General features: G+C 39.0%; 1 protein-coding gene across 3 annotated transcripts in view; it reads right to left on the bottom strand.

Annotated features, from left to right (window-relative positions):
- cfap46 (cilia and flagella associated protein 46) overlaps positions 1-22,433 on the bottom strand; it is a 78,785-nt gene that overhangs the window by 23,261 nt on the left and 33,091 nt on the right. For 2 of the 3 annotated variants that reach the window (XM_078160820.1, XM_033613830.2), the window contains 20 exons: positions 22,110-22,241; positions 21,816-21,981; positions 19,650-19,722; positions 18,452-18,590; positions 18,158-18,341; positions 17,255-17,408; positions 16,238-16,461; positions 15,984-16,106; positions 15,613-15,774; positions 14,994-15,142; positions 13,978-14,076; positions 13,849-13,909; positions 13,044-13,196; positions 12,556-12,756; positions 12,357-12,463; positions 11,899-12,081; positions 8,477-8,615; positions 6,767-6,964; positions 2,214-2,402; positions 894-1,016 (listed from right to left, as the gene is read on the bottom strand). In XM_078160820.1, the coding sequence (XP_078016946.1) occupies positions 894-1,016; positions 2,214-2,402; positions 6,767-6,964; positions 8,477-8,615; positions 11,899-12,081; positions 12,357-12,463; positions 12,556-12,756; positions 13,044-13,196; positions 13,849-13,909; positions 13,978-14,076; positions 14,994-15,142; positions 15,613-15,774; positions 15,984-16,106; positions 16,238-16,461; positions 17,255-17,408; positions 18,158-18,341; positions 18,452-18,590; positions 19,650-19,722; positions 21,816-21,981; positions 22,110-22,241 (2,959 nt within the window). The remainder of the gene's footprint in view (positions 1-893; positions 1,017-2,213; positions 2,403-6,766; positions 6,965-8,476; positions 8,616-11,898; positions 12,082-12,356; positions 12,464-12,555; positions 12,757-13,043; positions 13,197-13,848; positions 13,910-13,977; positions 14,077-14,993; positions 15,143-15,612; positions 15,775-15,983; positions 16,107-16,237; positions 16,462-17,254; positions 17,409-18,157; positions 18,342-18,451; positions 18,591-19,649; positions 19,723-21,815; positions 21,982-22,109; positions 22,242-22,433) is intronic. The other variant, XM_078160819.1, reaches the window with a different exon arrangement.

Raw genomic sequence — 22,433 nt, 5'->3', positions numbered from 1 at the left:
GCCAGTATAGTACTCAAGTCATTATCCTTCAGACTACATTTTAGTCTCATCTTTTTTCGTCAATGATATTGCATCTTGATATAATCACAGTTAGCATTTAATGCGTTGGTGCCATCTTGTCATCATCATGGAAAAAAGGTTGTTGACGAACATATCTAGTCCTATTCAACAACACACAATGAAAGTCACAGCAATCATACTTCTAACATTTTTCCATGGTTCAATTTTTTTCAGTCAAGCTGAGAGGACAATTAAATCTTGCACTGGTGTTTTTTCAGCCAAAACAGGGACTCTCTATCCAAGACATAAAGACCTCTCCTGCATCGATGTGCAGTTCAGTCAGGTGTTCACTGTAACAAGGCTTTATTAAATGCTATATTTTTACATTTGTAGGTAAGACAAATAGTTTTAAAAAAAATAGTATTTCACATTTATAGTTATGTTTCTTCATAAAGTTGTGGAGTTTTATGCTATTCAAAAGAATGTGATTTTGTCTGGCAAAGTCCCCCAATGACAAAGGCACAGCAAATAACTAATAAAGCTGTCTGTGAAAACATTTATCTCATTTTTATATGGCTCAAAAGACATAATACATTTTGTATCATCAGAGTTAATCTCAATGCAGACACCCCAGTCAAAACTTTTCAACATTACCTACTGTATCTTGCTTAATATTCCAAAATGTTGCCACATTAATAATACATTGTCCTCTTTTTATTCCACACCAAGTTTGACGTGGACAGTAGATCTTTCTGCGCTGACTTTCAATATGAGAACTATGCAGAGCGCCCAGAGATTTACCTCTGGGGGATTTGGGATGCGAGGTGAACCTCAGAATAAAGACCTCAGATTAGAGATGAGTCAGATAGGGTCACTTGTCAGGAGGTATGTACCTGCAGCTCAGCACTTTTGGCAGAGGTCACCCTCGACACTCTTCTGCTTGATTCTCCATCTTTCTCTTTCTCTGAATTCTCCTCCTCCATGGAAACAGCTTTAGGGTCAGTCCAGGCCTCCTTCTGCACAAAGTTATTTCAAGGTCACAGAACAATGATCATGATTAGTATAAAATCCCCTCATAATCACAAACCATGAAGACCTGAGCTCTTCTGTCTTAAATTATGTAAGCAGACATCCATCTCTCTAATCATTATAAGCTTTTCACCCTGTGTAGCAACTTTTTCCAGGTTACAAAGTGTGTGCGCATGTGTGTCTGCATAAGGATTCCCACAAAGGCCTGCAAATAAAACCCAGTGGGATTTTTAATGACTTCCAACCATTAAGTAATAGCGTGTACGAAACTTAAGTGATTGTTTTTCTCTGATTTGTTGTCTTTGTCATCGAGATAAGCAGCAGTCAATAAGACACAAGAATAAGAGGGTGCATTGAGATGACGTAATTAAAAGAGCGTCAGTCAAACTTCAAACAGAGGTAAACAACAGATGTTATGTAACAGTGGACAGTGACAATAGAGAATTTTGAATGAGTAATACTGCAGCCCCGAACTCTTGGAAGATTTCTGATAACAGTCTTGTGCATAAGCGTGTTAAAACCCTCCAGGGAAGACAAAGAGACCCTGCGTTGGCCTGTGCAATGATGGTCACTTTATATCAACATTTATTCATTTAATCTGTTTTCATTGCACTTAATCTCCTTTACCTTTTAGCGATACACCAACTTTCTTGCCTTCCATAAATGTGAAAACTGATTTTTGGCACTGATTTTTTGTGTGCAAATTGAAAATGCACATAACAACATGTGGATGGAAACATATGTTGTGTCCTGCATAACCCCACAACTCCCCTTTACAATGTAGAATCTCTGTCACAATTTCCTCCAGAGCCACAGGAGACATTTTATCAGTTAAGTGGCCCTTTAAGACAGTTTTGTCGTGATTTTTAATAATTTAGTCTGGAATCCATTAAAGTTGTTATTAAGGGGGACTTACTGAATTAAAACGGTAGAGCCACAAAATTATTTGGCCCTGGACTTGTATTTCAATAGTAAGAAAGTGGAAAATTTAATATACTGCTCTGTGTTGCCAACAGTCTGGTTTCCATTTCACATCTAATCGTTAAATTCCCTCATATTCGTCCGTCATTCTCTAAATAATCTTTTAAAATCCATCGTTTTCCGTTTGTATTACAGCCACGAGAACCCTCTACGTACCAGACATATGTATACATGAGTATTATGTGTAAATTTGTGTTGTCTACCTGTTTGTGTCTGTCCCAGAGAGCACACAGGTAAACGGGGTCCTCCTGCACAGCCAGCAGTCTGAGGTACTTTCCCATCAGACTAAGGCAGTGAGCTTTGGTCTCCATGTTGTCCAGGGAGTAAGAAGTGACTGCAGCCAGCTGGCCCAGAGCCACCTGCCCCAAGGTACTGCCCACACTCCCCCATTCCTGGACAAGATACAGGGAAGTAAAGGTCATATGAGGAGATGGAGGGAGGACAAACAATGAACTTACTTGTACTTCCATCTGACAGGTTTTTGGATACACAAATCTAAACTGGACAGGACACATTGATTGATGTTCAGTACTTGGCTGAACAGAATCTCATTTTGGAAGCAAATCCTAACCCATGTTTATTTATTTTTGTTTGTTTTTTTACCAGGAAAAGCTGTTATAAAAGCTGTTCAGAAGCAGCATTGGCAGAGCGGAGGGATGGGTGGTGTCTTTGGAGAAAACACGAAGAAAATAGTTTTGTTTGTCACAAAGTAGCTCAGTTCATTGGCTTGGGAACTGGAGAGTTCAAATCCAGCTCAGACCATGTATGGAACAGTGGGAAAGGTGCATACATTAATGCATGTGCATAGTGGTGTTTGTGCATGTGTCTGTAAAAAAAAATGTAATTTTCTCAAAGGATTAATGAAGTGTGAATTCTTTTTCAATACTATAAAATAGTAATAGCCATGCTCACAGCCCTGTAAGCCCTTCTCAGCTCCCTAATCTAAACTATTAATATTAAATGAGAAATTTCTAATTTAGAGTTCTTGGTGTTGCAGTTGCTAAGTTATTTGGCTTTCCAAACTTTTGTTGACCGGCACTAAGCCCAGTCAGAATGGAAGATATTCTTACTTCCAGTAACTGTCATGAGACTGGCGTTTTAGTGTTGTCAGATGGGTATGTATGACAATTCTGGAAATCCAAACCTTATTTTTGTTTCAAAATTACAATGTAAAGAGCAACATATGTTGTTTTACAATGTTCTGGAAGGCTGATACACAGCACATCCATTGCTTCCTGTTATTTAGCTCTCTGTTTTCTTGAGGAGGATCTAAGATGGATCTCAAGTTGGCAACTTTTCAAACATCTTATACACACAACTCTCCTAAACCCAGAGCTCTAATTAAGAAATAGTACATAGATATTCTAAATGAAACACTACCAATAAGTTAAATCCTTGGCAGTGGTTCCCAAAATGAACAAATTGGTGGGAAGCCACCTTAGAGTGATGTTATGTTGCTGCACTTGTTTAGTTATGACAGTGATGGTACCACACAACTACCTGTCAATAAAGCACTTTATGTCATCATCTGAAGACAGAGAGTGGGTGCTGTGAGGGAGAACGCCCTGTGAGCTAAACACTCATTGTAATTTGTTGGCTAGCCACATGATATTTGTTTTCAAGACTGGTCACAGATAAGGGTTACAAAGTATAAAATAACCTGGTGTTACTTTGCATGTTAGTGTCCCCAAGTGGCAATGATACGCAACCAACTTTCTGACCTACATAGTAAGCCAGACTTCATCAACATGGATTTTTCACTTGTTGATGTTTAGAGTAATATTTTGAATTCTTTGAAGTGTAAATGTGTCCCTTCCTGTGCCCTAAGGACATTTTATCCTTACAGTAGGAGTCTGAGACTTGAAATAATTTAGACACAAGGCAAATCTGAGTTACATTGGATGGAATGTTTTTATCTGCTCCACGCCTGCCTTGTTGTCAGACAGGTGTATACATTTTTTGTATGTATTGATTACTATAGCTCTAAAAAATCGAGTTCATCCATACAGTGCCCTCCAAAAGTATTGGAACAGTGAGTCCAATTCATTTACTTTTGTTGTCGACTGAAAACATTTGGGTTTGACATCAAAAGATGAATATGAGACAAGAGATCAACATTTCAGCTTTTATTTCCAGGTATTTACATCTGGATCTGATACACAACTTAGAAGATAGCATTATTTGTAATGGAACACAAATTTTTTAGGTGAGCAAAAGTATTGGAACATATAAACTTAAAATAGATTAAAGTGAATGAGACTTAATATTTAGTTGCAAATCCTTTGCTTTCAATAACTGCATCAAGCCTGTGACCCACTGACATCACCAAACTTTTGCATTCTTCTTTTGTGATGCTTTTCCAGGCTTTCACCGCAGCCTCTTTCAGTTGTTGTTTGTTTTGGGGGGTTACTCCCTTCAGTCTCCTCTTCAGCAGGTAAAATGCATGCTCTATTGGGTTTAAGTCTGGAGACTGACTTGGCCAGTCTAAAACCTTCCACTTCTTGCCCCTGATGAACTCCTTTGTTGTTTTGGCAGTGTGTTTTGGGTCGTTATCTTGCTGCATGATGAAGGATCTCCCAATCAGTTTGGTTGCATCTTTCTTTAAATTAGCAGACAAAATGTTTCTGTAGACTTCTGAGTTCATTTTGCTGCTGCCATCATGTGTTACATCATCAATGAGGATGAAAGAGCCCGTCCCAGAAGAAGCCATGCAAGCCCAAGCCATGACATTCCCTCCACCGTGTTTCACAGATGAGCTTGTATGTTTGGGATCATGAGCAGATCCTTTCTTTCTCCAAACTTTCGCCTTTCCATCACTTTGGAAAAAGTTAATCTTTGTCTCATCAGTCCATAAAACTTTTCCCAGAATTTTTGAGGCTCATCTCTGTACCTTTTGGCAAATTCCAGCCTGGCCTTCCTATTCTTCTTGCTAATGAGTGGTTTGCATCTTCTGGTGTAGCCTCTGTACTTTTGTTCATGAAGTCTTCTGCGAACAGTAGATTGTGATACCTTCAGTCCTGCCCTCTGGAGGTTGTTGCTGATGTCACTAACAGTTGTTTTAGGGTCTTTCTTTACAGCTCTCACAATGTTTCTGTCATCAACTGCTGATGTTTTCCTTGGTCTACCTGTTCGACGTCTATTGCTTAGTACACCAGTGGTTTCTTTCTTCTTCAGGACATTCCAAATGGTTGTACTGGCTATGGGCAATGTTTGTGCAATGGCTCTGATTGATTGTCCATCTTCTCTCAGATTCACAATTGCTTCTTTTTCACCCATAGACAGCTCTCTGGTTTTCATGTTGGTTCCATCTCTAAATGCAGTCTGCACAGGCAAAACCTATCGTACCCAATCTGAAACTGAGCTCAGACATTCAGTGCTATTTATTGTTTGAATAATCAATGTAATTGGGAGACACCTGGGCAACAAAACACACCTGTCAGTCACATGTTCCAATACTTTTGCTCTCATGAAAAATGGGTGGGTTCAAACAAAAGGTGCTATCTTCTAAGTTGTGTATCAGATCCAGATGTAAATACCTGGAAATAAAAGCTGAAATGTTGATCTCTTGTCCCATATTCATCTTTTGATGTCAAACCCAAATATTTTCAGTCTACAACAAAAATAAAGGAATTGGCCTCACTGTTCCAATACTTTTGGAGGGCACTGTATGTGTTGACATAAACCAGTCATGTTTGTTGTAATGACAAAATATGTGACTTAATTCAAGGCCAATGGAGTTCTTCTGGACACAGGTATAAACTGTATTTCTAAATAAGATAAAGTCACTAACTGGGTTTCCATCCAAATGTATCGCAAAATTTAAGCCAATTTTGTGAAAATGGGCAAAAGAAAATGCAAATTTATGCACGTTTCCATTCATTATTGTTTTGCGAGTATTGGGAGTCAACAGGTCGAGCAGAAGGTGGCGCTTCTCATGAAAAATAAAAATGCAAAAGAACACCCGTAGAAGAAGAGGGCGCCGTGACATGACGTCATTGAGAGCGTCTCATGTCCACAACTGATGTAAGCAATTACCGGCACATCCATGACTACGACGAGATGGAGAGATTCCTTGGGAATTTCTTGGCTATTGCGAGAGCTCTCATCACACTCATATCAGCGTTGTCAGCGTAGCCTACATAATGCCGTGATGTCTGTGTTGGTACACCAGGACATGATGCAGCAGTATTCAACACGTCCAGTTTATTCAGGTAAGTTGTGAAGTAGCCTACACTCACCTAACACTGGAGTAATTACCTCTCTCTAAGTTCACACAGGTGTGTGTGTGAAGTAGAAGTAGGATTTGGTAGCCTACGTCATTGTTTATTCGCTAAATCTGTTTCCACTGCCAAAAGTCGCATTTCCTAATATCGATACGCTGACTTTTCCACCCCCTCCAAGCGTAAAAACTTTTTTGCGATATTTTTTTCAAATTTCTGACGTTTCCAGTCAAGTTTTTTTGCAATTGTTGAAAATGCGAATAAAAATAGGTGGATGGAAACCCAACTATTGTTAGCATTGGTCTTTTTATCTATAATGATGAGAAGATAAAATACTGACTTATCCTTTAAAGTAAGATGCTACATCCTTATAATAAAGAAATAGCCAGTTAATGCATTAGTTATTTACAACTTCGGCATAATCGGTAATTAATTAAACTAATTGGACTTATATGAGAAGACTACAGTACATCATTAGACAAGTTTGATTATATATTAATAGATATAGGGTTAAAGGTGCATGTGCACTGTCTGACCTGTTCTATAGAGTTGGGCTCAGGTGTGCAGCGTGTAAATTCCTCCAGTGCTATCTCAGCAGAGGTTTTCCTCTGGCGGGCCAGAGCTCGGCGTTTCTCCTCAGCACAGTGCTCCTCCAGCATGGAAAGACAAAATTCTGCCAGGACCAGCCGCAGGCGCAGCAGCCTTCGCATGGCTGCCAGTGACAGGTCATGGCCCTAGTAAGGATGACAGCGCCAGCATGGAAAAAAAGAGAGAAAATGCACTCAAAGTTGCAGGCACACACATACAGTAGATGATAAAGGAAAATGTAACACATGCCTGAAACATGCACGTCAATATGTGTGAGGCATGGGACCAAATCAAAGAACTCAAGTTTAAATGATAAAGACAACTCTGCAGCAGTCCATTTGATTTTCCACTTAAATGGGCTGCCAACCTGAAATCAGAAGCACCTCCTCATTATAATATTAAAAAGTCTGACTACTATTAAAGTGGTAATCAGAAACAATCATTCTTAAGTGGCAGGTTAGGGTGCAGGAGTGGGCTGCGATGATGAGTTCACAGACAAATTGCAACTTAGATGGGATGTGTGATCAGATATTGTGAGAAATAGCAAATGAGACATTTGAGCAAAGATCTGAATGAGACTAAGAACCACTAATTTAAACAAGATAGAACTGAATATGTGATAAGAAGACAGCCAGGCTCATGAAGATGAATAAATGATTTCAGTGATTACAGCTGTTGACTCTTGTTTCCAATAAAGACTGGGTGTCACAACATACCAGGGCAGCAGCACCATCTGCTGAAAGCACACTGCTACAATCCAGCCTCAAACAGCTCAATCAAACATCCACAGACAATTTAATCAAAAACTCAATAGAGCAAGATTCTGCAGCAGGTGTGAGAGTTGTTCAATCAATCTCTCTTTCATGATTCTATCAACATGTAAATCAAGGCTGCAGCTAGTGTCACACCCGGCACTGAAGCCCTCAGATAACCTCATCTGTATGACAGCTTGTGTAGTGTCTGGATAAAATAGGATCCCAACACCCATCTGCTGGTGACAAGTAACAGTAATGGAGGCTTTATCTGTTCGTGTCAGAACATCTCTGAGATATAAACAGTAACACACACAAATATTTAGGTAGAATATCACACAGCCAAGAACCCTGGAATATGGCAGTGGCACAACAGGGCCTTAATAACCTCATGCAGCAGCTTAATTGTAATTCGGTCAATTAGACTCTTTAGCAAATGAAATGCGGAGAGCACAAACAAAGCCTCTCTGTCATTTAGCCATAAAATGGGCTTTTCACAGGAAAATCCTTTCTTCTCTCAACACTGAAATCACTCTCAGATACTTCTCTAAATAGGATCAAACATTCTGCCATCTGCACATGTCCTTAATGGGCCAGAAATTTTAGCCAGAACTCAACTTCTAAGCTGAGCAAATGTACTTTTTCAAAGCAATTTCTTTTTTTACAGTGAGTAATGCCTTCTCCTCGGTCCCCTGTTGCTGATGTTCATTTTCAGCCACATTCTCTTATGATCAGTGTCCTGAAAAGACACTCAGTAGAGTGGCTGTGACTGGTTAAAAGTGTGGATAATAGAAGACACAGTGTTTCTCAGAACATGTGAGAGATGAAATGCCTCCCGAGGTTTTTGAAAGGGCATCGTCACAACAAGAGATGGATTTTAAAGGAACATGCATGCACTTTATTTACCTCCTCCTGTGATGGAAGCAGCCTCTGAGCATTCAGCGCCACATGTTCCTGCTCTGTAACAGCAAGCTGCATGTGGGAGAGGCCATCAAGCAGGAAGCGCTGTTTGTTTTCTGTGTGAGTAGCATGGTTGACTAGGATTCTGTAGAGCAATGTTGTTAAGGGTGAACAAAGACAGAGAAAACAAAGTACATTTGTGTGCTTGAGACAACAAAGCAAGAGCCACTTACATGAACAGATTTGTTCTTATGTAGCAAGTGTGAGTGATTTAAAGAATTTGTGGCATTTACTAATTACTTTGTACTTAGAATTTCCTAACATACACTAAGGCTTTGAAAAAGTTTTAAAAGACTAAAGTCTGTCCCTCTATCAAATCTAAAGACAGTGTGAGATTTTAGTTACAGACAGTAAGATTTTACAAAGACTGAAGATCTTGCAGGGTCTCTATTTGCAAGACTACAACTATATTTCTTTTAAAATTATTTCCCGTCCTGCTCCTGGTGAAAATATTATGCCAAACTACTTTTAAGAAATATGGCATATTTCAGCACAGCAACATAGTAAGTTCAGTGTTGAAAAATTATTTTACTGCAACAGCTGCTTCAGGGTCTTTATGCCGCCCGCTGTCCAGTATCACCTTCTGTTGCACTGATAGTGTAACAACACCTGTAATATTCTCTTGTCTAAAACATCTCCATTATTGTGACATCCCTCTGACCACCTCGTACTAGTCATGGACTGCTTTGCTTCACAAAAGACATTTTTAAAACTAAACAATCTTACTTTGTGTCAAACCATTCAGTCTTCATTTGCATCACAGTACAGCGCTGCTCAAATGGACAGCTGTACTATGGATGCAGAGCAGTTCAGGCTGTTGTCATGCACTGCTCGTATGTATAACTATGAAAAGTAATGCGCCACATTTTGTATATAACCCATGTAATTATGAGACAGTAATTTGTGTATAACCCACTTAATCTGGAAGTGAATCACGTGACCAGTAGACTGATGGAAATAAAGATGAAAGAAGTGTAAAGACCATATAAAGTCCGTGTAAGGATTCAGGTTGGTGGTGGGTTGGTCAAGGAAACACAGGGCTTTCCCAGTGGAGACCAGTGTTTAGAACCGTGAGAATTTTGAGTGATTTTAAGGTACATTGTCACCATGTTTCTTTATCTAAACCTAACATACGCAACTTTACATTAAGTACGTAATATCATTTGTGGGCCGCCAATTTGTAAGATATCATAAAAACCGTTATACGAGGATACGCTGAACAGTTATCCTTATATTGCAGCTTTAGAGGTATTGATTTTGCTAATGCAAATCTCATGTACATGCACCTCCTCATGAACAGGTGGCATTCATCAGGCTAAAACAAGTGATTTTGATAAGTTTGTCCAGGTAGGTTTGGTGAATTCAAAAAGTAATAAAAACAGTAGGACTGTCCTCATTGTAAACTGAAAGTTTCAAAAGATGTTCAAAAATGCAGTCCAAACTGAAAAGTCTGAGGCACTCCGGGGTAATATTAAAAATCCTTTAATAAGCACAGGGATATCAACGCGTTTCAGATGAAATGTCTTTTGACTGAAAACATCAAGGAAGGTATTCTCTCTTTTCATATTGTGGCAGTGTTTGCATGTCCCACACCTAAGGCACTTTTAGGTGTGGGACAATAGAGACAATACCTTCCTTGATGTTTTCAGTCAAAAGACATTTCACTGCTGCAGTTTTGCTAATTGTAACACTACAGTGTTACAATTATTGTATTATTATAATACTATACTAAAGACTATATTAAAGACATTTCATTGCCGCAGTTTTGCTAATTGTAACACTACATATGTTGTCTATCGACTGGAGTGTGAATGTGGCTGCTTCTATGTTGGCCGCACAAAAAGAAAGTTCAAAGAAAAACTGGCTGAACATAAATACGCCATATGAACTCAAAACCCAAACTACCCTATGGCCCAACATTATAAAACTGCTGGTCACACCAGTCCTGACACTTTAAAATGCATGGCCACTGAGGTAGTCCCCAGTAGCCTAAGAGGAGGGGACAGACTGAAACACCTCCTACAGCATGAGACTTTTTGGATTTACACATTGAAGGCCACTGCTCATCCTGGTCTCAATGAAGAGATAGACTTTTCTCCCTTCTTGTAATATTGCTGGTAATAATTGTTTTCTGTTACAGGTATTAATATGTTTAACTATATGGACTACTCAATATATTTAAAGTGACAGGAATTATTTGTTTATTTGCAGGGTCACATGGATCATTCAGTCACTGTAGTCTTTGTTATGAAATGTTCAGTCTAAATATTTCATATATCATCATTTTGAATTTGCAGTACGACTGACATTTTGTCTCCGTTAATTTAGTCTCTCTGCCCTTCTGCTTATTATAGACAGCCTTTTTTGGCACTGAGTATATTTTGTGGGTTTTCTTGACGTACCAATGGCCTTTTACATATGTACTGTGCTGACTATCTTGTGATAGTTGCCTATGTATACTCTGCTTGACAACCCTTTTATGATATTTTAACTTTGGTGTTGTACTGTTCCTACCTGTCTCTACTTGTGGTCGTATTTTGAACGGCTGGTCACAGGTTCCTTTGATGCTGTTTTTTATATATTTCTGCATCAATGTCTTGTCATCCTTTATTGTTGAAACCTGACAGTCACATGTGTATAAATTTTGTATTTGTATTTTTCATTATTCTGACGACTGCTGTGATTCACACAGTCATGCAATTGTTGTCATTTATACATTTATTTACTTATTTTCCTTCTATTTTCAGCATAGGCTGTTTGATCTGTCACATGATCCAGTCACATGATTTTTCACACATTCCTAAAGTGATTTAAACCTGTAATTTGACTGGTTCATATCCTGATGAAGACTCGTTGAGTCGAAACGCGTTGATATCCCTGTGCTTATTAAAGGATTTTTAATATTACCCCGGAGTGCCTCAGACTTTTCAGTTTGGACTGCATTTTTGAACATCTTTTGAAACTTTCAGTTTACAATGAGGACAGTCCTACTGTTTTTATTACTATTTCATTCCCTGTCTTTGAAGAGCACCTGAGTGTTTTTTTTGTCTCTTGACAATTTTGACCCAGTGCAGCACTCACTTTTTTTCTTTTTTGGTGAATTCAACTTTGAACACTCAAATGAATAAGGCCTCACAGAAGAAAGTTAAAGAGAACGTGTTCTTGCATGAGGCCTATTGTGTGTGACTTTGCTGTAGGTGTAAAGAGAAGAATGAAATTATTCTTTAGTTTAAATATTATGTGCTAACTTTCAAAATTTAATTGACAAAGCTATCTACATGCACCTTTGTAGACTAAAAAAATATCTGCATACAGCATATAGTGGGGTTTAAAGGAAACATTCAAATGTGGAATAACTCCTGACTAACCTCAGACCACATGCATACTCTGCATGAGCATCTGCTGCGTGTTCTTTACAGCTGAGTTTAGTGAAACCACTGGCACATTCTTTGAGTGTATCACAGGCGTCCATTATCCTCTGAATGGCCTCGGTGCTGAGTGTCTCTCCAGGTTCACTACCACCAACAGCACATATACATTCAATGGCACCTCTAGAACACAAAACAATACATCCCATTAGACCAGGATTACATGTCGGCCCATTAAAGTTTTAGTGCCTAAAACAGGGCTGCAAACCCTTATAAAGTAGTGTGGATCACAGGTTTTACAAAGATGGTTTAATGTAAGTGTAGGAAAGACAGTGGAACTTTTAAAATACTTATGTAAAAGTGATAGAAATATTAATCGAAGGCAACACGGTGATAAAGGTCATCTTAATCAGAAAAAAATTATATTAGCAGGTTTGACAACAAAAGTTTGGGGTTACCTCATCTCTAATGAGGTGATGAAGAATGTGAGTTCTGGGACTCGGTTTACCCGCTGCTCCAGAAGCAGCTTTAGAGTCCCACAGCCTTGGTTTATAATGTTCTCAACCTGGGAAAGAAAAAGGCATGATGGGAAAATTAGTCACTAGAAAAAATAGTAAATGTACCATCGAGGGTTGTTAAAAAATAAGGATTCTATACCTTGGTGTGTGCATCTTTGCCTCTCTGGCCCACTACAGCTCTGACCTTGGTGAGGACGAACTGGTACCAGAACTCCTCATCCCCCCCCAGGGGTGGGGCTTTGTCCAGCAGGATCAAAGCCTGGGCATAGTTCTGCTCTTCACAAGCCAGATTGGCCAGACTGAGCAAACTTCTAGCTGTTGCTTTCTGGTCTCCAAGCTCCTAAACAAGGGACATTGAAAAAGAAAGTTATAAACGAGTGGAAAATTAGCAGAACAATTACAGTAAATACTTCTAATGATTTAGTGGTCATAAATTATTGGCCTATACCTAGTGTATCAGTTTTGATTATACATAGTAGGCTAACATTTTCTTTAGCTTAACTACAGAAACAATTTGATGTATAAAGATGTGTACAAGGTTCAGGATGGTAAAACAATATTGTTTTTGAAAATTCAGTGTGAGCAAAATTAATTCTGACACTGTGGTCTACTTCTGTTTCAACTCACCATAGCCACAAAGTGGGCCTCAGCCAGCAGCTGCCTGGCTGGTTGAAACAGCCCCATGCTGAGGCAGACCTCAGCTTTGTCCAGCCAGATGTCTTGAGCATGCACATCCATACTCTGCTGCTCAGACACAGCCTTCTCATCCACCTTAACTTTCTAAAAAATCACCAAAAAAACAGGACAATTCACTTTTTTGTCTTAATTGACACTGTAAACAGGTAATATATATTTTAAAGCTGTCAACCTGTTAATAGTTTGAGTACATGCAAGACATACAGTACTGTATGCACAAACATCATCCAGGAAAGGGCCACATACATAGGTGCAAAAACACACACATGCATTGCCATGAGAGGGAATGGGTGCAACGCCAAAGAAAACCTTTCTTATGTGCTCTCTTAGGGTTTTAAAGCTTTAAAGTGTGTGTAGTTGATGTGAAAGTCACTCATTAACAGGCTAGAGTACTGTACAAGGAGAAGAACAAGATAAGTTATAACCATTATTAACTATCATAAAATATCATCTGATTATCTCACATATCTGACTTGAGAGTTAAGACTCATTTTAATTTTATGAGACAAGTAATTTGACTGTAGTAAACCTCATTTATTAGTCCACCATCACTCAGTATAACATCATAAAAGTACTAACTGCAGCATATAGTAAACATCCTTCATCAATATAATTCACTTATGAGCACTTGCCAATCATCCATCACCTCTTAAACTTGTAAATCCTTATGAATGTAGAGCACCTGAAGCAAAATTAAAAACATAGACATATTCATTTTGTGAGAAGCAGGCCTGACCTGACTGTAAGCTTTGTGAAGGCCTCTCTTCTCCTGTGAAAAAGCAATCGCTCTGTGGCACCTGGAAACAAGAACATAATATCATCATAGGTTATAAAGGAAAAGGAACAAACAGTTGAGATAACATACCCCATCTGTTCTTGTTCTTGGATTCTACACAGATTCAGGAGTTTTTCCTGATATGGTGAAAGTGTCTCCAAACCCAGCTGACGACAGGTCCTCACAATTCTAATGAAGGAAAAGAAAGAACAACAAACACACAAAGTTACTAAATAAAATGTAATTATTAAGGGTTAATAGGCTTTCTGAAGTAGCCAGTGCAGCCCAAGTTGATGACAGCTGACTTTATGGAAATCATTATCTTGCAGTGGCACACAGTTTAAATAAAGTAAACTGAAGTGAAATGGTCTGAATTAAAAAAAAAAAGAAAAAAAAAAGCAGACCTATTTCAGTGCTGATGATATCCCTATAAAATATCAAGAGTACGGTACTTCTTTTTAGCATTACACTTCTATAATATTTTCAGACTTGCACTGTACAGTAATTGATTTGCACTTGTATAGCGCCTTTCTAGTCCTACGACCACTCCAAGTGCTTTTTACACTGCAAGTCAGATTCACCCATTCACACACATATTCATATGCTTGTGGCTGAGGCTACCATACACGGTGCCACCTGCTACTCTGTTTTTAACACACTCACACACCAATGGAACAGCCATCAGGGGCAATTTGGGGTTCAGTATCTTGCTCTAGGATACTTTGACATGCAGACTGGAGGAGCCGGGGAGTGAACCGCTGATCATCCAATTAGTGGACAACCTGCTCTACCTCTGAGCCACAGCCGGGAAAAAAAAGGATATGAATTGATGTAGTAGAACCACAGATATTGTATTTTTAATTCCATGCATTCTTCTTCATTAGCAAAACCTGAGACCTATAATTTCCCCAATGGAACTGGACAGCTTGGTTGGATTTCGGGCGTGTGATGTAAGTAGCAGCTGAAGTATCCTGGTATCCCTCTGGTGCCACAAAAGGCTTTACACATTATTCTTGCATATGCTGCTATCCTCCCCAAGACTCATAAACAGACTTAAACATGTCAAATCCATGGAGTTTACCCCTTTAACTGATCAGAGTTCTTACCTTAGTCGGTAGAGGTCAGAGAGGCTCCTCCTGTCCAAAAGATCATGAGCAATGGTCTCAGCTAGATGCATTATGGGCAGGGTCAGGTGGTTGAGTGAGAGTGAGTGAAGCTCTTTTTCCAGCAGGTTGAGATAAAACAGGCTTTGAGTCTACAGCCAAACCAACAAAGGGGGAAAAAGAAATAAATATTAGATTCCTACAAACAATGTAAATATTAAAACTATCCACTGTTTATCGGAATAGGATAGGATTGGACCTGTTTGCACCATTCCCTAATTAAATAAATCCAACCTCATCACATACTTCCATCCCATTCTGGTGGTAGATCCATAAATGAATTACAACACATATAAAATTCTGAATACTGAGGTTTAACCCTCTTACAACATCTTAATTGAACCCACACAGATTACAAACCAACCAATGACCAACAAATGACAGCTTCTTAGAGCGACACTGATACCAAGTCAACGCTTCTGGCAACTTAGCCTGTAAACCCACATAAGCAACAGATACAAACCCTGCTGTGTTGAAAACAAGACTGAAATCAGAGACAATACCACAGAAGGTAGATGTCTATGACACTGGGAAAATGTGAAGGAGAGGCAGGTGGTCTTGCCTGCTTTGTAATGCTGTGTGTGTTGATACAGTGGGGGTTACTGTTGGTTCTGAAGATCTGCCTGGCCTGGTCAGGACAGGCATAACGAGCCCAGTCCTTTGGGGTGGAAGGAAGTACCAGATCCAAGACAACAGGTTTAGGTCTCTCTTCTGAAGGGGAAGGCTTGAAAAAAAAAAAACCCACAAAACAGAGGTAAGGTGTGAACTGAGCCTTACTATTTTTCTTTTCATCATACAGACACACAGATACAGTTATTGACAAGGCAAGTATAATTCTTAAAAGTAAATATCTAGTACAGTACTCTAGTACACTTTACTAGAACTTGTGTAAATCAACAACATTATGAATCAAACTTGAGCTATAGGACCTACATCTTTTGCTTTTTTGCCTTTGCCCTTGTCTTTGCCTTTTTTGGATCCTGCAGAGGCAGGATGCTGGGGTGGCTGGCTCTTTACCATTTCATTGGAAATCACACAACACACTGCCATGGACACCTGGAGGGACAAACAGCCCACAGAGAGGCATACTCCTACTCAGCTTAAACAAAATTTGCATTTGAAGAGAAATGCCTCATCCTCACTGACAAAGTTGAGTAATAGGTGTGTTGGTGGTAAAGATGCAGTACCTGCCATATTTGAAGAACAAAGATGTAGGCTCTGAGTAGGTTGAGCTGGTGCTCAGGTGAAGCTTTGTCTGCCATGACAGCAAGCAGAGTGTGTGCTCGCACCAAACTGTCAAGGCGTTGCACCTCCTTCAGATTCAATAAACTTTGTATTGGTAACAAGCTCTGGACTCCCACCAGGGACTCACATTTCACTGAGCTCAAATGTCTTTTTTTGGACTCATCCGCTGGTGGAAAGATAACATAATAACATTTACTATGACAAAGAGTTTAACAGTAAACAAGACAGATAGATACAATCTGTAAATATAATTTAACAGCATCTTTAAAATTTAAGTGTTTGGGTTTTAAGTTAGGGGTTTACAAATAATGGTTTGGAAGTTAGGTGTTCACAAATAAAGCCTATAATACAGAGGCACATATCTCTGAAATGAGTTTCCACTCTTCTTTTGAGCGTTCAGTTTGTCTCTCAGGGAGTAGTTAATAGGGCTCATAGCAGGAGACTAAAAACACTTCTCACAGCAGCCTTTTAAATAGTGCGTTGCTATTCTCAGTGGATACCCACGTGTGATGTTGAGAAATCAGTGTCTTTGTCCAGTCAGTTCCTTTTCCTCTGAACAATATTTGCTTGGTTTAATGTTTACACGGGGTAACGACTGAAAGTACAAACACTGAATTCCATTGCTGATGCAACTATCAAAAACTGTGGCAATGGCTCTTTTCTGGATCTAACAGATCAGAAGGTACTGTATTCCCCTTAGACTAACACAGTGTAAAACTTCAGGGCTGCCATTGAACAAAAGTACACAAGCACATGTTCATGTGAAACCACACACACAAACTGAATCCATACAGCAAAAAAACCCTGAGATGTCTGTTTCATGCCCACATACTCTCAAGGGTAATTCTCAGAATCTGTCAACTAGTGAGATTCTAGTTAGATAATTTGATAAACTAACTGGTCATTCACACAGTTCTGTCTTAAATGAAATTAAAAAAAGATGAGCCAATAATTTCTACCTGCTCTTTCTGTCTGTTCAGTTTTCGAGTGCAGAAGGATGTCTATGGCCCATTGAACCTGGTGTTGGGCATCGACTTTGGGGAAGTCGTGACAGTACAGCCACTCTCCAAACTCCAGCAGAAGGCCGACCTTCTGCCACTGAGTCTCTTCACTCTATTTACAAGTGGCAACACAAACACAAAAGGCAATCACATGTTATATATTTTTTTCTTTTTCATTTTGTTGATAGTAGATGGGAAACAATACTGTATATGGCCTGGATGAAAGGACATCTTTGGATGGTATAAAAGATTTTTTTCATCCTAAACCTAACTATTAACTATGAAATCATAGGACTGCCATAAAGAAGAATAAGAAAGTAAATATATATAGAGTAATAAGTAAATAAATTAATTAATACATTACAAAAAAGAATCTAATAATATAAAATAAAAATGATTACCAAAATATGAAACATGAAAACATAAAACATAATTGTAAGCATTTTGCTTTATTTTCATATTTATTTTTTCATTTATTTCTGTATATGCATATTTTTATAAATATATATTTATTTATCTATTTTTGTAAAATCTTACTCTATTTTTTTTGTATATATATTTTCCCTAATACTTACACTAAACGTAACCATGACCAAACAAGCTCTCCCGTATTCCAGGCCACAGCAAGGGCACTTGGAAACACAGATGCAATGATGTGAAGGCGCCACATGATGGTGCTAAAGACTTTACTAGAAATATTGCCTTTGCTCAGTGCAAAAGACTACACAGGAATTAAAATGATGCACTTCATGACTTAAATTTTTGAGTGTGACGGATTTCAATATGTTCTATTTGCAGGAATCTGCTGACATGTCAAGTTTGGGTGATGATGTGAAAATGGTGCCAGAGCAGAGGTATTACCGACAGAGAGGTGATGGATTTCTGGTAGCAAGCAAGTTGCTGAGTTACACTGCCAGCACATAGTGCCACCTGGCGCCACGTAAATGAACAGCACCGCTCTCCTTCACACTCTAACATCTCCATGTCCATCAGTACATTTTCCCCCAGGCGTGCTTTTACCAGTATTCGGTGTTTCAGCAGAGTTCTGATAAAACACAGAGGACAATACATTTACTGTCTGTCTCTCTTCGTCTCCAGTCCTTCTCATTAATGTCCCCCAGCCTCCCTTCAACAGTGTTACTTTTCTTTACTCACAGCCGGTGTTCAGTGCGAGGCATGTCTCTTATAGCTTGGTCCAGCAGCTGAAGAGCACCTTTCCAGTCTGATTTATCAATTTGGATGTGGAGCAAGAAATTGTAAATGGCTGCTCTCAGGGTCAGGTTGTCTTTATCTACTAACAGAGGCACATAAATAGATACACAGAAATGCATAATAGATCACTGTAATGTAATTTAAGCAAATGTGTATTCATAACGTGTTTGCTGTCAAAAATAGCCCATCCAAATAAAAAATGCCAACGATTAGTTGTGTATCATGGAATGAATAACATTTTTTGTTCCGTCCATTATTCACAAAGTAGAGGTACACAGGAAACCAATAAGCAGCAACCTCTGGGGCTGAAAAATGAAGCCAATCAGGAAGTAGCAAAAACTGCAGTTCCTCTAATGGCCATTTGAGGCTGGCTCCAAAGACCCCCATGTTAAAATGTCTAACTATGAAGCAGAAATAAACATGTTGACAGTCTGTTATACAAAACTGCTTTGGTCTCTATAGCTAATTCCCCCTTTCAGTACAACTTTATATAACTCACACATTTAAATATTATTAAAGCTTAAAGTTATGGATAGCAAAGGGTATGGCTGCTTTGAATGACAGGTGGTCTGTCTACAACCACAGTAATGTTGGTTAGGTAACACAACTACGGTGTAACCACAGATTCACAGAGTATAGCTGTAGCTGAGGCTATTTCAGTGCGTTTTCAGCTTGCACCTAAAAAACGTCTTGTTCAGCAATTGGTTGCACTGAAAGACCTTCTGAAGAGTCGAGTATTATGTTTTTTTCTGGTAAGTGCATTTTGTTTTAATGGTTTTAAGCCTGTTCTTGTCATTAGCAAAAATTAGCTTTCACATTAGTATTATCCCAGTCACCCATATTAAATTCACTGCGCTAACCAAACTAGGAGCTAACATAAGCTCCACCCTGTTGCCCAAATATGGTATCTTCTGGCTCCAAAATTCAAACATAGCTACAGCCAGAATGCCTCACTTTACGAATCTAAATGGGAGTCCCAAAATCAATGGGTGACATCACGATAGATATGTTTATTACTTTATACAGTCTATGGAAACCAATCAGCTCCATAACAGGACGCAAAACCAAACATCAAGCCATATGCAAAATCTCAGAAAGGAATTTCACAGCAGAACCACATCAGGGTCTTTTTATGACTCACCTGTTGCTTCATGTTTACAACTCCCAAGAGGCAATGCTGTCGAGGCCAGCAAGCCCTTCACTTTGCCATGTTTCTGAAATAAAAAGGGAAAGGATTAATACTTAAATCACTACAAGGGTGAGAGGAGAGTGTTGCTAGTAGTGGTGGATGGTTGGTTGTAGTCAAAGCCTACAGTATCAGATGAATTGCTATCTGACCTTGCCCTGTACATCACCCCGCCCTTTTATCTGTAAATCCCCCTCCACACCCAGAGCCTGCAACATTCCTGGTTTCACTTTTACGGGTGAGGTCGTCATTTTTGATGTTCACATTTGAGTTCCAATACAGGAAAACAACATCACTTCGAGCCGGTTAAGACAAGACGCAGTTGTGTGGGACGGCTTGTTCCTGTTTATTGTGGGTTGCAGCACTACTACACAGTGTGAAGTTGGAAAGAACACCACGGATAAACATTCTGATTTGTCACATACTGTAAGCTGCATTTAATTATAGATTTTCAGTTATTTTGCATTTGAACAAGTGTTTATCCCACTGGCTGGATTGCTGTCCACAGGCAGCACTATGGAGATGTTTTCTCACACTTCTCTCCTGTAGCACCCCTGAGAAAATGTTACGTCAATTCTATCATTAATTAAATATGACTAATCTAGCACTTTGCAGTCTATTTGACCCAGCAACCAAACTAAAGTTGTTGAAAACAGCAAAACATGAGCCATCCAACAGCTGATTCTTATGTGCATAATACCACATGGGCCCAAGTGCCCCCACTAAGTCATTGGTTCGATTCCCAAATAGCCAAACCATTTGCTGCATGTCATTCCCTTACTGTGTTTCCCCACATTTCCTGTATCTCTCCACTATCAAAAAAAAAAAGGCATTAAATGCGCAAAAAATATTCTTAAAAACACAGAGCATTACAGGTCAGTTTGGCTGTCATTCAGTTCTTGTTTTGCTCACTTGCACTTCATGTTGTTGCTAGAACTTTTTTTGGCCAAACTTTTGTCCTGTCAGCAGTTGGTATGATTAAAAATTGAACATGTTGGAGACTTATCTGATGCCGGGGCCGGGAAGGGAGTGGGACATTTCCCATAACAGAGGGGCAGACTCTGTGTTTCTGTGGTTTCCCTTGTTGCTGTGCTGCTTTATTGCTCCTACTTAGGAGTTAAGTTGCACCACTAATAATGTTTACCTGTTAAACATAACACAATTGCAAAAAGGAAGTTGTGTGCTTTCCTATATTAAAGACAGATGCTGAATAAAAATAGAGTATCTGCACACTGAATTAAAGCTCCCAAAATCTGTATGAGACAATGCTGTACTTCTCTTGCACATTTTGCAGTTTGAAACTATTTTATTTTCTGTAAGTATATTTCTAATTTATCACTTGGCTATGACTACAACATACCAATAATGTTGTGCCTATATGTGCAGTACATTGTTCATTGTGATGTTGGCCATTTCCCTAATGATGACCTGGGAGGGTCCAAACATCACATACATTTTCACAAATTGTTTAGTTTTGCTTTGTGTACGGAAAATGTACGGAAATATTTGTGGGAGAATCAAAGGTTGCGTTGACCGAACCAATCTACAGTAACTTTAAGTAATTCAGTATTTTAGATGTTGTAATTAAGTAATTCACACACCAGTTTGTGGCATGTGCATATTAATTGGCTAATGTCTAGTCTTGTCTTTGGTCTCACGTGCATGACCTTGTTGTCTAGCTGGCTTAAGCCATCACACTGGTAGGCGATATACTATAGCTATATACCATTGCAAAATATCACAGCAGCTGAGTGTCTCTTTGAATGGTTGGTGTCTCTGTTCATCTTTTCACTTCATGCCCATAAATGCATAATCTATGAACTTGTTCTGTATATTTATTATTGGGAAATAAAGTGTTGAGAGAGAGAGAGTGAGAGAATCAAAGGATGCTAAATACATATTATCATTAAAAAATAAAAATCAAAATGATGGGTAATAATATATTATGACAGAATTTTTACAACCCTGTCCATTAAAATGAGGGACAATGAGAATGTCTAGTGCAACATCTGTTGAGTATCACAATAAAAAAAAAGAAAAAAATCAACTCTGGCTCTTGCTTACACATGACAACCAACACAGAATTGGCAGAACTTATATGAATTAAATTCAGATTCATACATTGGCATGTTTCGTGTTCATTTGAGTCAGAGCCATCAGGATTTTCTTCAGGGGCTCTCGGAGCTGCCATCTTTCCTCAGGAGTCTGTGTCAGGGGTAGACAGGTGTTCCAGTAATGCCTTGCAGCTGTGACACACAATGCTGGATTCTTAGCCTTCTCTGCATGGCTGTGGACAAGAGAAGATAGCAAGCACATTTACAGTAAAGTATTAAAAATGTAGAGTTTCAGAGAATTTAGAAAAAAGTTTGTCGCTGCCCGAGGCATTAGTCAATACATACTGACTGTAAACATCACCTGACACTGCACAGAAGCGTCTTTAAAGCCTCTCTGTAAGTTTGCAGATCTCCACTGGACTCATGGACTAAACTTAAACCCCTTAAACAAGCAGCACTGCTCAGCATCTCATTCACAGCCGTCAGGCCATATCTAGGGATATGAGGAAATGTATTAGCTGTCAATCAATCAAACAACCAATATGTAAAACTGGCATGCCCTAGAAAATCTGAAACTTTGCATATTTATTCATACTTTGTGACTTCTTGCACAAATGGAAAGCAGTGCTCACTCATTTAAGTGCAATACTCTTCAATATGCACAAGATGTCACCTGGTACTCAGA

This window comes from Epinephelus lanceolatus, chromosome 17 (genome assembly GCF_041903045.1).
Source record: "Epinephelus lanceolatus isolate andai-2023 chromosome 17, ASM4190304v1, whole genome shotgun sequence".
Classification (NCBI taxonomy): Eukaryota; Metazoa; Chordata; class Actinopteri; order Perciformes; family Serranidae; genus Epinephelus; species Epinephelus lanceolatus.
Note: the sequence above shows the minus strand (reverse complement) of the source record. Positions and strands in the feature narration are given on the sequence as shown.